The sequence below is a fragment of the Nyctibius grandis genome, chromosome 33, assembly GCF_013368605.1.
Source record: "Nyctibius grandis isolate bNycGra1 chromosome 33, bNycGra1.pri, whole genome shotgun sequence".
NCBI classification, from domain to species: Eukaryota; Metazoa; Chordata; class Aves; order Nyctibiiformes; family Nyctibiidae; genus Nyctibius; species Nyctibius grandis.
The window spans coordinates 2,526,004-2,542,330 of NC_090690.1; the positions used below are offsets into that span (position 1 = coordinate 2,526,004).

At 41.1% G+C, this 16,327-nt stretch overlaps 1 protein-coding gene across 1 annotated transcript in view; it reads left to right on the top strand.

The window, feature by feature from the left end:
* Positions 1-16,327, top strand: part of DOCK5 (dedicator of cytokinesis 5) — a 72,534-nt gene that overhangs the window by 54,191 nt on the left and 2,016 nt on the right. The window contains exons 36-50 of the mRNA XM_068421296.1: positions 424-464; positions 577-667; positions 1,321-1,440; positions 2,218-2,307; positions 3,099-3,203; positions 4,504-4,645; positions 7,033-7,114; positions 7,317-7,401; positions 8,182-8,268; positions 8,758-8,934; positions 10,999-11,082; positions 11,869-12,006; positions 12,115-12,281; positions 13,066-13,243; positions 15,580-15,718. Of these exons, the coding sequence (XP_068277397.1) occupies positions 424-464; positions 577-667; positions 1,321-1,440; positions 2,218-2,307; positions 3,099-3,203; positions 4,504-4,645; positions 7,033-7,114; positions 7,317-7,401; positions 8,182-8,268; positions 8,758-8,934; positions 10,999-11,082; positions 11,869-12,006; positions 12,115-12,281; positions 13,066-13,243; positions 15,580-15,718 (1,726 nt within the window). The remainder of the gene's footprint in view (positions 1-423; positions 465-576; positions 668-1,320; positions 1,441-2,217; positions 2,308-3,098; positions 3,204-4,503; positions 4,646-7,032; positions 7,115-7,316; positions 7,402-8,181; positions 8,269-8,757; positions 8,935-10,998; positions 11,083-11,868; positions 12,007-12,114; positions 12,282-13,065; positions 13,244-15,579; positions 15,719-16,327) is intronic.

Sequence of the window (16,327 nt, forward strand, 5' to 3'; positions counted from 1 at the left end):
GGGCCCAAATCAGGCTACCAGCTATTGACAGGTATAAAATGTAGAAAGATGTACAGTCCAAAATCAAGTCACGTGGCTGGTCCTTGTCTATGTGGTAATCTGAAGCCCTGAAATACAAGTGGGAAAGATGGCTAGCTGAGAGTTTGGGAAATGGGGGCGTAAGTCCCTGTTCCACTGCAAAGAGCCTGTATAACTGGACAAGTCACTTTCTCTCTTTGACTTACCCCTTTTCTAGAGGTGATAGTAGCCCCACCTTATGTTAAAGGGATGCTTGCAGCGATACATGTACCTAAGCAGCCAAAATGACAGCAAAGATCTTTGAAATACCTAAAACTGATGCTTAAGTTACTTGTCTAGAGATGATTATGCAAATTTATGGCACTTTATATCATAGAAGTTTGATTTTTTTTCTATTCTTGGCAGAATTTTTATAAGGAGAAGAAACGAGAGGACATTTATATCAGGTAGGCTGTTTCCCTCCATAAACCTATATGGAGGCCTTTATTTCTCTTGGTGTCCTGTACACTGATACAGGAGTCCTTCCCATCAAGTAACAATTGCTTTTCGTTTATTTAGGTATTTATATAAACTCCGGGACCTGCACACAGACTGTGAGAACTTCACAGAGGCAGCATATACTCTCCTCCTCCATGCAGAGCTGCTCCAGGTATTACACTAAAGCCAATTTTAGTTTCCACTGTCAGGGTATGGGTTTGAAATGAAGTGCAAACAGCTCAGAATAAACGATTCACTTTATTTTTTTTTCTCTTTTTTTTTTAATGTGACTTTGCATTACCTAGGTTCTAGTGCTCATTAAGGAGCTTCACAATTTTGCAAATTGCACAGCAGCTAAATGGATGAAAGGAAAAATGTTTAGTGTCAATTTGTTACATACTCTTGGTGAAACAGTGCTAGAGTGAGCTGGGAGAAAATGTCCATGTTCAGGGTCATAGTACAGTTTTTTTCCACTTTGTGTGAACAGTGTAAAATGCATTAGCCTAAGCCAGCTTAATTTGGATTTGTCAACCTCTTCATGTCTTCCACAGATTAATAAACATACGTGTTCAGTCAGTGTCTCCGCATAAGACCTTAAGCCAAAATCACAAGTTTTGCAGATATAATTAAACATGTGTTAACATTTTGAAGTGATTTTTAAGTATGACTAAAAAAAAAATTGTACAAGTTCAGATGAATTCTTAAACCGATTGAAAATGAACTTTTACTGTAGAAAAAAATTTGCGAGTCTATCCACGGCAAGGATTTGTTAATCTGAAAATGTTCCAGTTCTTTGAACTTTGCCTTTTTTCCCCTCTGTACTAGTGGTCTGAGAAGCCTTGTGTCCCTCATCTCCTGCAGAGGGACAGCTACTATGTCTACTCACAACAGGAACTCAAGGAAAAACTCTACCAAGAAATTATCTCCTTCTTTGACAGGGGCAAAGTGAGTGTCTCTGCAGTATCCTTACAGTTCACTGGTAAATACTTGGCTTGGTTGAACGAAGCTGGTTTCAAGGGGAAAAGCAGACGTGGTTCCATAACAGGCCTTTGATGCTTAGACCTGGCTTTTTAATAAGGACCATGGTACTGGCATGAGCAGGGCATGTATTTGTCCTGGTGATATTTGAATCCTTCTGTTCCCTTGTTAGTTGAAGAGCATATGAAAAATTAACCCTCTTCACGATACTGGGTAGATGACAAAACTGTAGGTGTTTTCCTTCCTTTTTCTGGGTACTGGCTTTCGTCAGGTTTTTGGAGAGCAGTAAGTATGGCTTGTCTGGCTGATGCTGAGCTTGTGTTAGTTGCACTTTGGATAGTGGTTCTACCAGGGCTAAATGAGACAAACCCAAGGAAGCCTGATGCAGGGGATGAAGTGTTAGTGTAGGAGGAGACCACCTGGGCTTCTCTCGTTCGCTGTTTAGACATGTCCTTCCACCGCTTTGTGCCTCAGTTTTTCCTGTCAGGAGTAACAAAAGAAACCTTGCTTTGTAAATCACTTTCAGATCTACAAATCAAAAGAGCTGTGTGACTATAATAATTACTGCAAAAAATGTACAGCATGGAGTCTAAGGGAAAGTTGGCAGTGCATTAAAGTACTGCATGAATTAAAATCAGCTGAAATTTGTTTACCTATCTGTGGTAATGACTGCTTTTAACTGAGTCTTTTATTTTTACTTGTGCTCTTCTTCCCCCCACCTGCCTCCCTTCACCCTCCATGGAGATGTGGGAAAAAGCCATTCAGCTAAGCAAAGAGTTGGCTGACATGTATGAAAACAAGGTCTTTGATTATGAGGGACTTGGTAATCTCCTGGTAAGATTTTTTTCTCCATTTTCAGCAGACTGCTGACTGCTTAAATTAATATTGTTGAGCAGGATAAGCCCAAAATACATTTATGTTAAACACAAACAAACCAACATAACCCCCGTGGTTTTGTAAAGCTTAATATTACAAGAATGTTTTCATATTTTTTTTAAAGTATGTGATTTTGACCTTGTAATTAGCATGACAATATTGTGTGCAGATGTTTAGCATTCTTAGTGTTGATCAAATAAGGTAACATTTGCATGGTGTATTTTCAGGCTCCATAAATCTCATCAACTTGTTATTTCTGTGATAAAACTACTGTATATGAACACAGAACTGTAGAATCATCTTGGTTCTGAATTATGTTTTTTAGTGGTTAAAGGGATAACCAGATGGTCTCTTATGTTCTTTCATATGAAAATCATCTGCCCAGTTTTCTTTCTGCCAGTTCTCTGACATTTGTCACCATTTGTGTCTGCTTGGGTTCAGAATATAGTTCTTTTTAATTTGTGTTGCAGTAGTTAAGGATTTCAAGTATCCTCCTGGAATCCTAAAAAACATGGCATTGTTCTCACGTCTGCAAACCAGGATCTGAAGTTGATTCTGGCCCAGACAAACTAAATACTTAACCAAGTAAATGGATAAGTATGAGATACTGTATCAAAAAAACAATTGTAAAAAGTATTCTGTAGGGGAGAACCAATAGATCAGGAATTGTCACCAGGAATGCGAGCTACAGTCTGGCAGTGTCCTGGAATGCTCCAAAATGAAAATGCTGGTGACTTTTTCTTTTTCAGAAAAAACGAGCCACTTTCTATGAGAATATTATGAAGGCAATGAGACCTCAACCAGAGTACTTTGCTGTTGGATACTATGGTCAGGGTTTCCCCTCTTTCCTCCGGGTAAGAATTCTTCAGCACTCAAGTTCTGGAGTGGTGGGTACCCTAAAAGTCATAACTACAAGAACATTCAGATGCCAGACTCCTTTTCTTTTGAATGACACTGAGAGATCTAAATCCTTTAAGTATTTCAAAACATTTCAGCATATAAAAAGAGACAAGTAAGAGACCAGATTTTTTATGTTACCAGCTTTAATAAAGTTAGTGTATTGCAGTAGTGTTTGTTAGATGATTGGTATCTGGGTACCTGTTCTTTTATGGACTTAAACAGAATCTACTGTCTGTATTTGTGCCCTATACACTTCCTCAGAAACATGATTGTTGCTGTTAGAGAACATTTAATTTGTGAAGAATGTATCCTGTTGCTTTTCAGCCTGAATCAACCTAATTTTCAGGACATGGATCATTTCAATGCTCAGGCACATTGAGAGTCTGTCCCACGCAGAAGAATTAAAATGCAAATATGCTTCCTGTTTGGGACTGCTGCTAAGCATTGCTGGATCTATGCTAGCTATAATACAAGAATCTAGCCAAAGTGAGTCAGATGGGCAGGGCGCAGCATACTAGAAAATATTCCCAACTATTATTTAAAATTAAGGAACATTTACATTTTCAGACTGGAGTTGTTTGAAGTTGCTGGCCTGAAATGGAAGCCAAGCTTAATAAAAAGAAAAATGTTAACTTAGGACTGTGGAACTGGATGGCATAGAAGGCTTTCACCTCCAGGTCTTGTTTTTGAATCCATCCCTTCCAGAAACCACCACTGCTTGGTGGCCAGTTTGGAAAAATAATTGGCCATGGTCTACTGTTAAGTCTGTGGTGCAAAACTGCCATAGCTGGACGTTCTGTTAATGGTAGCTGAAGAGTCAGGAACGGAACGGAGGTAAAACTCGTGTCTTTGTGCATAGAGAGGGCTCTCGGTTAACTCATACCATAAGTGTTCTGGCAAGGAGCATGCAGTTCCCTGCATTAAAGAACATTTTGGGACACATCCCTGACTGAGATTTAATGTATTGAATGCGTGAGTTCTTAGAGCGCTAGAAAGCAGGAACATGTTCCGAAACACTTGTATGTGGAACAATTAATTTTCCAGACAAATACAAGGATGCCACTGCAGCGCCTTGCTCCTGAGAGTTGCTGTGTTGTCACTCCAGCTTGTCTGTCTTCTCTCACGTGTTCTGACTGTCTATTAGCTAGGAGACTTATATAAACTAGATCTCTGAGACTACTCTGTGTATCTTTGGAAAGCTCTTTCTTATTCCTTTGTTTAGTGTTAATTCTCTTTTTCTTCTGCTACCCACAGAATAAAATTTTTATCTACCGTGGCAAAGAGTATGAACGAAGGGAGGACTTCAACCTGAAGCTCTTGACCCAGTTTCCTACTGCTGAGAAGATGACCAGCACTGCCCCACCAGGAGAAGAGATCAAGTCTTCTCCTAAACAGTGTATCTTTTGGTTCTAATATGTTTTGGCACGTTTGAGATCTGCCTCTTTCCTAGAATAACAGAACTGGTAAACAACAATAAGCAAGGAACTTAGTGCTCCAGGGGGACTTGGAAGGCAGGCACTGGGCATGAAAATAAGAGTATCCAGAATTGCAATAGTGAACTTAAACATATTGAAACAGAGAGACAGCTTGGTATTGTCAGAGTTAAACGAATTGCTGTTATGATGAAACCTTAACAGATTGCAGGTCAGGATTTCTTGTGCTTCTCAAGCAGGTGGTGCTGACTGCTGTAGTGTATGTGTGATCCCGTTTGGTATTTCTAGGTGGAAGAGGTAAAATACAGGCAGTGAAAGTGGGATATAAAGAAAGTGGAAATATGCTTTCCTCTTGCTTGCAGTTAACTAGCATTTATGAAGTGGCTGTTGTGGTTTTGGGGGTTTTTTTCCTATGGAAGTCACTTTGTAAGAAGTGTGAAGTGATTATTTATGTTGATGAAAGTTGTTGGTTGAACAGCCCTTCTTTTTTTATTTTTATTTTTTCTTTATGCTGGTGAACTCCAAACTGCGTGGCACAGCACACCACTAGGCTTGAGATCCTCTTTTTCTTAATTGTGAGCATGGCCAAGTGCAACCTAGTGAAGATGCTTCAGATTCTTTTTTGTGACTTACAGTCAATAGCAGATGTGGTCGTGGAAGATGTACATCAGTAAAAACCAAGTTATTTGGCTTCAGGCCTGTATTATACAGGCCAGACTCGAGAATCTGGTGGTCCATTTTGGCCTTAAAAGTCTGTGTACAAAGGCACAACTCGAGCAGTGATACCAGATGCTTCCCTTGCAATAAGCCTGCCAAGCACTAAATCCACATAGGAAATTAAAATTCATTCAAGACCAAACTTGGTATCAAAAAATGCCTCTTCTATTGCTGCTTTGTTTCAGCTACTTCCTTTGCATCTGTTTATGTTTGTTCTAATGTTTTTGGCTCAAGATGAACCTGAACTGCAAAATTTGGATCCAGATCTGAACTCTTCCAAAAGTTTGGGGGTGTTTGGTTCCGGGTCTTTGGCATAGCCCCATTAGAAAGGGGAGCAGCTGCATAGCTTGGATTTGGTACAGGTTCTTCTTGGACTCTTAAAAACACCTTCTGAAAAGATGAGGAGTTTGAGTGCCCAAATCACTGTTGTATTAGGCAGGGCTTGATGGTTCTGTACTTTCTTTTCATTTCATGCTTTTTTAACCTCCTTTGTCTCAGGCTCTTTTTTACTTTTGCTTAGAAGCTGTTTCCTTGCTCTTTTATGATAAAAATGCCTTGTTCTTCCTTTGGTTGTTTCATAGTGGTGTACTGGAGATACTAAGTGAGCTCTACACAGTCTCAGGGAATGGCCACACCGTTAAACAGGCTGCTCTTCCACCAGTTCTGAAGTAGAAGCTGTGCAGCATGCTTAGCATGGCATGAAGCCCAAGTTAATAAGCTCTCCTGAGAGACAGAATATATTAGCTTGGGCTCAGTGCTTGATCTAATGTGGCTCTGCGGTTTTGGGTTCAGGTTTGGCGAGTATCCAGCTGGCTCTTCAACGCGGGCAGAATGACCTTGCCTTTGCTTTCAAAATACTGTCTAGAACTACCCTCAGTGAAATAAAGGATGTATGGGGCTACCCTGCCCACCAGTAAACCATTGCCACTTCAGAGTGCGATTGGCAGGTGATTCACAAAAGCAATCTATTAATGTGGGTCCAATTGTTTATGCTTTCCTTTTCCATACAGGTTTTTACTTCTGTAAAGCCTTCAATTAGAGTCCTTAAAACAGAACTCAGGAGGAACAACACTGTAAGCTGTTGTGCTTGGGGATACTATTACTAACTTTTAAAATTTCTGTCATGGTTCACAGGTGCAAAAGCTGAAGACGAAGTAGGTATTCACTGATTAAAACCAGCCTACTTTCTTCAGTTAGCTTTATTGATCTAAAAATTGGGAGGGAGGGGCAGCTTCACTGTCCTGGAAGAATCTGACAAATAACTATGGGATGGTGGGGGAGAGAGGAGACAGATGCATCCATTACAGAACCTGGTGCAGAATCTTGTTTACCTGTCCCCAAAGCAGAACTCAGCAGCACCCAGGCTTCCCAAGCACTTCACCAGGGAATAGTTGGAAGCATTCATACAGCCCTTATCTTTTTTGGCTTTTAGCTCATGAGTAGCATACAAACTACAAGAAGCAATATAATGCCTGTGATTGTTGATGAACTACTAAGTATTTTTCTTCAAACATGACGAGCACAGGAGATAGTTGAGAATTCTGACATTTGATGAAAGCAGGAAGGGTGTTTCTCTCCATCTCCTGTTTTCCCAGAAGGATTCGTAGTTTTTCATCCTTAACTAACTGCTCAGATGTGCAGTGCTTTATTGTGAAGCCTGTGATGAACCTGCCACCTAATTATAAAGATAAACCTGTTCCTGAACAGATCTTAAAGTAATTTCTTTTCCTTTTCCCTCACATTTCCTCTGTATTTTTCTCAACTAGCCTAGGCACAAGGTGGAGTGCCTTTGTGTCTTGTGTAAACTTGTTTCACAGTCCAGATTAAACTGGGTTGTTTTTGAGAGGAAACAGAAGAACATTTATGTAAGGAGGATGGGAAGAGAGAAAACTCACCATTTATTCTGCTTCTTTCTAGCTACTACAGAGCAAATGAGGTACAGCAGTTCACACACTCCAGACCGGTCAGGAAAGGAGAAAAAGATCCAGACAACGAGTTTGCTGTGAGTCCTTTGCTTCTGATGCCAGCTGGCTTGAGTGTCTGTGCTATGAGAAAACGGTTCTATACATTTATTTATTTTGTTGGTGGCATTTTGAACAGCACTGTCACAATTTTTTTCCTCCACCTGTTGCAATAGAGTTTTTCTGTTAAAATGTAGGAGAAGCAAAGGGCTGCACTTTGCATTGCAATCTTTACATAAAGCCAATGTGATAATGTCAGGGGCTCCATAGCTGAAGTTGCAGTGCTCAAAATCCTTGATCTACGATCCACAAATATTGTGCTGTCTAACTGCAGCTTCCTACAGAATGCAGCTGTGTGTCTGGTAGATTGTGGATGATGTAGCCATCCTGAAGGAGGCCAGCCTCTAACCATGAAGGATCAGTTCAACTTCAGGCCAACTTTTAAGATTTGCAGTGGAGAGCGAGCCTTGGGTGTAGCGTAATAGCATGTTTCCTTGCTGTCTGTGAGGCATACTGTTGCTCCTGTGTAGTGGTTGGGCATGTTGCATCTGGCTAAATATGCCATAATCACAGTCCTGCTAATGGTGGTTCACATGGAGGATAACAGCCTGCTGCTGCTAATGTTGATACCATTTAGATAGTAGAGGTGATATTTGTTGCCAAAAACACTGAGTTCCATCCCAGTTAGTGAAGGTGAAAGTCATTGTGTAAGTCCTGCCAGGTAATGCTGGAAGCCTCGTTCATGCTTTACCGCAGAAGAGAATTGAATTGCAAGACCAGTATTTTCTTTACATCTTGGAATTTTTTCCTTCTCTAACTAGAATATGTGGATAGAAAGGACAACCTACACGACAGCGTATTCATTTCCGGGCATCCTCAAGTGGTTTGAAGTCAAACAGATTACAACAGTGAGTTCTGCATATGGGCTGGGGTCTTACCCGCTCCAGTCTTTCGTGGAGTAGAGAGTCTTGCCACAGTTAGGACTACTAGTCCTTCCACTGTTGGATGTGGCACACTAATAACTTCTGCTTCAGATAAAGGCAAATGTCTGTCTGCTTTGCTGTGCTTCTCTTCTTATGCCATTCTGCAGACAGCTCTGCCCAAGGCAGCAAAGTTCTGCATTGACTGCGTAATGCTTGGGAGAGTGGTTACTTGTGTAACATACTCCACAGTCAGCAGCCAAGTCCTAAACTGTTGTTCCTTCAGGTTAAGGTGTAAGATCATTCTTGCATTCATCTCTGAACAGCAAGAATGATCTTACACCTTAACCTTGCAGCACAGGAGGTCCAAAATCCTCTCCTGGAAGCTATTGGGCTGCCATTCATATGCGAGGAGTTACTTAACTTCATATTCAGCGGAGACGAATGAAGGTTTATTCTGTCTCTTCTTTCCATCAGGAAGAGATCAGCCCCTTGGAGAACGCCATAGAAACGATGGAGCTAACCAATGAGAAAATCAGCAACATTGTCCAGCAACACGTCTGGGACCGCAGTCTTCCTGTACATCCCCTCTCTATGCTCCTGAATGGGATTGTGGACCCAGCGGTCATGGGGGGATACACCAACTATGAAAAGGTCTTTATCACGTTTGTCTGTAGCTCAGTCTGTTTGACCTTTGCAGTGTTGGAGACCTGAATTGAAACATGGAGATTCAAGTTCAGTTTTTAGCTGTTACTGAGACATGGTGCATTCTGTAGCTGTATCTGTGTTCAGAGCTCAAAGGAGAGGATAAAAGAACAAAGATAAGAGATTTCCACTAGACTGCAAGGTGGAAAACCTCCACATCTTTAGTGTTTAGTTTTAGTGCTGTGCATTGCCACAGAGATGAATGATCCAGCCCTTTTGGGCCTCATTTACAGTGGTGATAATAACATGATCCTACCTCATGGGGGCATTGAGGTGCTTGGTCAGCCCAATAAACGGTGCAAGTAACAAAGGAAAGCAAAGGAGCTAGCGTTTCTCTGTTGTGTTAATACAGAATGATAAGGCAAATGAGGCTTTCTCTTTCCAGCAGGTGATCTATCTTTGGAGTCTTTCAGCAAAGAGAATATATTTCAGGAAAAAAAGCAGTATTTCCTATCCAGGTTTATTCAGTTGACTTCAGTTGAACAGCGTACGTTCTTCCTTCTCTGTGGTGTTTAATTTAAACTGTTTATTCCCAGTCTCTAATGATGGTATTCCCAGCACAAAATATATTGCTTATTTCCATAAACTGAATGGATGGTGTTAAAACGCATTTAATTCTTCTCAGATGTGTTCCAGTCACAAGAAATGAAATGCAAAAGTTAAATGGGAGAGGGTCTGATTTATCTGGGGTCTAACTCTGCTGATTCCAGAGGAGTTGCATACTTTGCCAGGGCTGAATTTGGCCCTAAATCCTCCCATTTTGTGAATTAAGGTTGACATAAAGTTTAGAATTACGAAAGTGGGAAAGCAGTTAAAACTAGGAAACACAAAGTATCTGTAACCACATCTGGAAATACTCATTTCTGGTTCATATTTTCCTATTTCAACTGAAGATCAGTACAGAACATTTGGCTTTTGTGGGCGGCTAAAATCTTGAGTTTTAATTGTTTCATTGTAGCCAAAAGCCAAAGTCTGTGTTTTTAACATGCGCTTTCTTCTTGCAATAATTAAACGCTTTCAAGAAAAATCCGCTGGGACCTACCGGGCCGTCCTTTCCCAGGCTAACCTCCTCTTGACATCAGCCTTTGTCAGAATTACACCACTAGGCCTATAAACACTTGTACATACAGTCCAGTTAATGGAACGCAGGACTAAGAAATATATGAAGGGGCTGAAATAGATCAGAGACGCGTTTTAAAACCAAATGAAAAATTATTAGGGATTTTATCTAGGAAAAAGAAAAATTAAATTCTTCTGAGCAGGAATTGTGTTACGTTACACCATAGCACATACTGTGAATTGGCACAATTTTAAGGCTTCAGTTCAGGAGAGTGTACTTGTGTTTGTTCAACTTTAAACCGATACCAGATTCTGTTGATTAAAGGTAAACACATAAGAAGTGTAGACTAAAGGTGCTTTGTTGAACCAAACTGTGAGTCAAACTCTCAACAGAGTCTTTATTTCTCCTGAATCTTCATAACAAGCCCCTTGTGAAAATGTTGTACTTAAGGGCTTAAATCATCGAGCTTAAGGAAATTGCAGGCAGGAGATGCCCCGTTCACCTCTCGGCAGCTGAGGTTGTTTGCGTGTCATTGTGTACTGTAGGGCATTGAATGCTAAAAATGAAAGAGACTCCTTGAAGTGAGAAGTCACAGGCTGGATCTGCTACTTTGAGTGACAAGTAATGTAGGCTTGATTATTTAAATCGATAGTATTTTATGAGAAGGGAACTGGAATTGAAGAAAACCCTTGTGATGAAGTAATTTTTTTACATATCTGTGTTTCACTGAAAAAATAGTAATTTTTTTTTAAAACAAAAAGTCCTTTGTTCCCAGTTCTCAATAAATAACCATAGTTCTCTGTCCCTCAGCTTTGTGTCAGGAAGATAGCAAAATTTGCTTTTAATAGGAGGAATAATGGCAATGAATTGCTTTTAAAGTACAGGGATCTTTCACTCAGAGTTAACTGTGAAAGCAACGTAGTGTCTGTATCATCTTCTCTCTCTGATTTCAGGCCTTTTTCACAGAGAAGTATCTTCAAGAACATCCTGAAGATCAAGATAAAATTGAACTGCTTAAGCAGTTAATTGCTCTACAGGTATCGTATTTGGAGAGAAGTGGAAGCACTATGTATGAGTGCAGATGTTTTTCCAGCATCATTGTTTTGGAGAGATAATGCACATAAATACTATAAGAACAGTCTGTGTACAGTTGTGTTTTGAGGAAGCTGTCATTCTAAAATTGTGGCCCAGACTGTTCCCTGTACCTCGTGTTGCTCTGAAATGTTATTCTGGAATATTTGCCAACGTGGCATAGATTTTTCCCTTATGAGTGTAACAAAATATCTGTTACCTTTTCATGAAATCATCAGACCTGATGTTTTGTCAGTCTGACCATTGATAGTTGTCTATTTTGACCTGCGCAGCAATGAAAAATTGCCCTAGTTTTTTTGTAATGCAAATTGCATCCCTGCAGACCAGTTTTTACATCTTTCCACACAACAGAGCCCAGCTAAAGCTCCCTCACAATCATACAGCTTTGGGGGCTATGAAGTGATACTCCTACACTTAACATGCTGTGTTTTCCAAAGCAGAATGTGGAATCTGAGTAGGGAAGAGGGAACTGTAGGTATAGATGGGGAAAGTGTTTGTGTTTCTTGAACACATGGAGCTTGAACATACAGGTTACTACAGTGTCACAAGTTATGAGTCTGTAGCTGAGCTTCCTTACTGTATGATTGGGGTTTTTTGCCTCTGCAAACTCAAAACACGTTGATTTAAGTCCTTTGATTGTATCTGAGATGTGTAACATGCATAGAAAATTCCTTCCTGGAACAGGAGAGCTGATTTGTCCTTTTGCAGCTTAATTTTGTTCCTCCTTTCAGATGCCATTGTTGGCAGAAGGGATTAGGATTCATGGTGAGAAGCTGACAGAACAGCTGAAGCCTCTGCATGACAGACTGACAGCCTGTTTCAAAGAGCTGAAGAAGAAGGTGGAGAAGCAGTATGGTGTCATAACTTTGGTAAGCGTGCCTGGTGGTTTAGTGTTTTGCCTTAAAGAAACACAACTCTCCCCTTTCCCACTTGGGAGTGAGTGTTCCATGATTTATCACAAGCGTGTTTGTCTGCAGCCTCCCTCCCTCACCGAAAGGAAGCAGAGCAGGTCAGGCTCTGTCGTGTTGCCCTATATCATGTCTTCCACGCTGAGACGGCTCTCTGTCACATCTGTGGCATCTTCTGTGGTCTCTACGTCTTCCACATCATCTGATAGCACTTCCTCCAGACCAGGTTCAGACGGGTTAGTAATAAGCCTTTACATGGGATTTACAAGAGTGGGGATATGCCTTTGCTGGAATTAGTTACTCTTAAAATGAAGATTTATTCCATACACGGTAGTAATACCTGTGCATTTAAAACTTTAAATAGAGGCCAATGTTGTTCCATTTTACAGACAGGGAGTCTGAAGCACAGGTAGGGATAGTTCTGGGAATTGAACCCACGACTGTGTGTCTCTGGAGTCCCAATTATCTACACAATACTGAGGAGGGATGGAGGCAGTGTATTTCAGATGCACGTTGTTTCTGTTTCCCAGGAATGCTGGAAAATGGAGGTGAAAGATACTACAAGGTAATTCAGTTTGATGTGGTCTGCAAAAATGTGCATAGTCATGTGGTACTTGTTCCACCTGCCTGTTTGCAGCTGCATACATGGCATTAAAAGGAGCTGCCACACGTGGAAACATTTTCTGATGTTACTTCTCTGTACATCTAGTTTGCATCTGTGATAACCAGGGAGTCTGGGTGACTTGCTCAGGGTCACAAAGCAGACTTGGTGGCAGGGTTCAGCATAAAATGCAGGTCTGGCTCCCTCTGCAAGTAGATCACACATAAAGCATAATACTTAGTATTGCTAGGGTAACGTAGGAGCACAAATCTCACTGAAAATTCTATGGTCATAACTCAGTTTTTCACAATAATTTCTTATGCAAATGAAGAGATCACAGCTTTTTAACAGATAGTGCTTTAAATGTCTGGTAGGCTAATGTTTCCTCTTTTTTTTCATTCTTTTGGTGTGGGCCACAGATCTATTCTGGAGCCTCTCTTGGAGAGAAGAATATCAACAGCTTCCAGAGCTGAGGAACTGCCCATGAAAGATGATGGTGATAACCGGATTAGCAAACTCAAGCGGAAGGAATGGAGTATTAGCAAGTCTCAGGTTATTGTAGAGAAGGAGCCAGAGACGGAACTGACTTCCAAAATGGTAAAAAAAAAAAATAATAAGCAATAATAAAATGCACAGCAGGAGATTTTAGTGTTTCCATTGCTTTCAGCCATGCTTGTCATTGGGAACTTCATTAAATAGTGGGAGAGGTTGAAATACCAAAAGCTTTGGTCATCTGAGTAATTCTTGCTTTTTTTATTTGGAAAACTTGTATCACAGACCAAACTGCAGTTTGGCTTAAGGTACAAACTGGAAGCACAAGGCACTGATGTTTCATCTAGGTGCTCAGTGCCCTCATTTCTTGTCGGAGCAGAGGAGTGCGTGATGTGCTCCGTACCACGTAGAACTGTTCTGTTTTTGTTGGAGCAAGCAGATACTGCTAGCCCACTCAAAAATCCAGCTGGCAAGCCAGATGTTCAGCTGCTATCAGTCAGCATCAGTGCACAAATCAAACGTACTGCAAGGTGAAGATCAGTTTGATAGACTGAGGAGTTGAAAAAAGATGGTCTGGTCGTTAGGTCACCAGCTTGGGACTTTGAAAAACTGATTCTTCCAGTCTGTACTCTGCTCCAGACCTCCTGCGTGAGGGCAGGAGTGTTTACTCCTTGAGCAAATTATTTTTACAAGAGGAATAAAAGAGAATCTATATGTTGTAATGAGGAATATATTGGAGACTGTTAGGCATTCAGGTTGACAGTGGGAGTCAGGATGATCACCTAATACAAACAGATCAGCTTCAGCCCAAAAGTAGAGCTGTATAACCCTGGAGTGTTGCCGTGGTTTATGCTCAGACTATGTTACACTGTCAGTATGCGAGAATTAGGCATCTGCATATTTAAGCTGGTGGCTCAGTGATACTAATTTGACTTAACACAGGCTGCGTAAATAACGAGAAGACATGAGTTCTTATATTTCCCTTTCCCTCCCAAGATCTCAGCTGAATCTGGCAGGAACAGGTTATGCTGCTATATATTCAGGAATTCTCATGAAATCTGAGTGATGCTGCCAGCACTTGGAGTCTGCAGAATAGTTATAAAAAGGAGAACTGTGGTTCTAGAATCGTGTCATTTAGTACTGACAGGCTTCCCACTCACCAGGAAAATCTGGGGTTGTAAATCTTAGTGCTTCAGGAGGCCTGGCCCTCTGCCTCTGGAAGAATTAAACGGGTTTAACCCACAAACTGTGATGTCAGCTGCTGATCACTTTATTAAGTAAAACTAGAGGGAAAAGACCTGGGAGAAAGCCCATTTGTGTCGACCAGTTCGCTAGGACAGTAAGGCATGTCTGTCCAAGACTTTGCACTGCAGAGAGCTGAAAGATGCAAAACAGAACACCCACCCTCCCCTCTCCCCCCCTATCTCTGAGGGCAAATGTGTGATCAGCTTACTGAAACGAACGAGCAATTAAGGGTTATATTCATGCTTAAGAACGTTGCAAAGTACAGAGAAAGCTGGTTTTATAGCTGGTCTGTTCCAAAGCTGCATAGTGCAGCACAAGAATTGGACAGACTGATTTTATGCAGCTCTTGACTAGCTTCTAGCTTGGGAGCTGGAAAGCCAGAGGGGACCAAAGGCTTGCTCGGTGTCCAGCAGCTTTGGTCTTCAGAAGTTTTATATTCACTGTACACCAATGTGTGGTCCCTTCTGTGCAGTGGGAAATACTGAACTGCTTAATGATGGAGAATTGATCTCTAAAAGAGCCCGGTGAGTTTAATTACCTGTGTAAGTGACAGCCTTCTCTGTAAAGCAATGAACTAATATTTAAAAGGACAATAATGTTCAGGCACTGGACTCTTGGGACCATATTCAGATGGCCTCATGATTTGAGTGAAGAACACAGAGGACATGTGTGACATTGGAAGGAACTGGCACAACATCTCCCGAGTCCCAGATGCGAGGGATTTGCTCTGTAAAGCCTGAAGTAGACTGTTTCACAGCCCTGAGGAGCTGGATGATACCAGAAGTCCTGACTTGCACCCAGAACTCCATCTTTTATTCTTTTTGGAAATAATTTTTTCCCCCAAAATTTGTTCACAGCACTGCTAGTCAAATGCAGCAATTTTTCAGCTTGATGTCTTCCCTTCTTACTTAGTACCCGAAGGTCGTTACAAACAGTTTACTATTGCTACCCAGTTAGTAAGGTCCCACAGAAAACTGAATGTGTCCTAGGAGCACAGCATGTGCCTTCTGACATGGCTTAGCCAGTGCAGTGGTTTCACTCTTATGTTTCACCTGAATGGACCTTTCTGTCTTACGCATGGCTTTTCTGGAGCATGTTGGTGCCTTTGTGACAGGTCTGATTATCTGATATGTGTTGATACACGTGCAGCAACCTTGCTGACTTCTAAAGGTTTTTTTACTCTCTCCTTCAACTAGGGCATGTCAGGAAAAGCACAAAGGCCAAAGAGTCTTCAGTTGGGAGACAGCAGACTGACTTTGCTTCAGGGTTCTTCACTCCAGCAATCAACACCTCTCAGCCCACCACCGATCACTCCCAAAACCCCAAGAACCCAAAGTAAGTTCTATTAGAGTTTTAGGAGAAGTTGCTCTGCAGCTAATAAATGTTACACCTGAAAGAGATGGAATTCGTCTTGAAGAATTAGCAAAATTAATAATTTGCACAGTTACCTCCCTTGTATATCCAGTAAGTTCTGTAGTTTATTCTGAAGCAACATATAAATATGGCTAAGGTAGTGTCACCACCGACAACTTCCTTGCTTGCCGTTGCATTTCTCACTCTATGCTCTTTTTTTTAAAGGAACAGAAGTTCCTATGTAGGACCTGACTGTCCATCCTCTTACACGGATATAAATTCAGAATCCAGTGTAGATAACAAACTAAACTAGCATAAAACTGTGGTGAGAGGATTAAAACCAAAAAAATATGTGGGGGATGGGGTGGGGAGACAACCAGGAACACAAACAAATGCAGGAATACTGTATGAGGAAAGATCTGTGAAAGTAATGTGAAACCTCACTCTTTTACTTAGCAAGCGGTTTTAATTGCCATTAGTAACAGGACAGCTTCCCAGGAATTCTTCTGAAGTCTGGGTACTTATCTACTCCATCAACTGGAGTTAAAATCAAAGTGAATTCTCAGGTTGAGGCCCAGGCTGAAAGGAAAC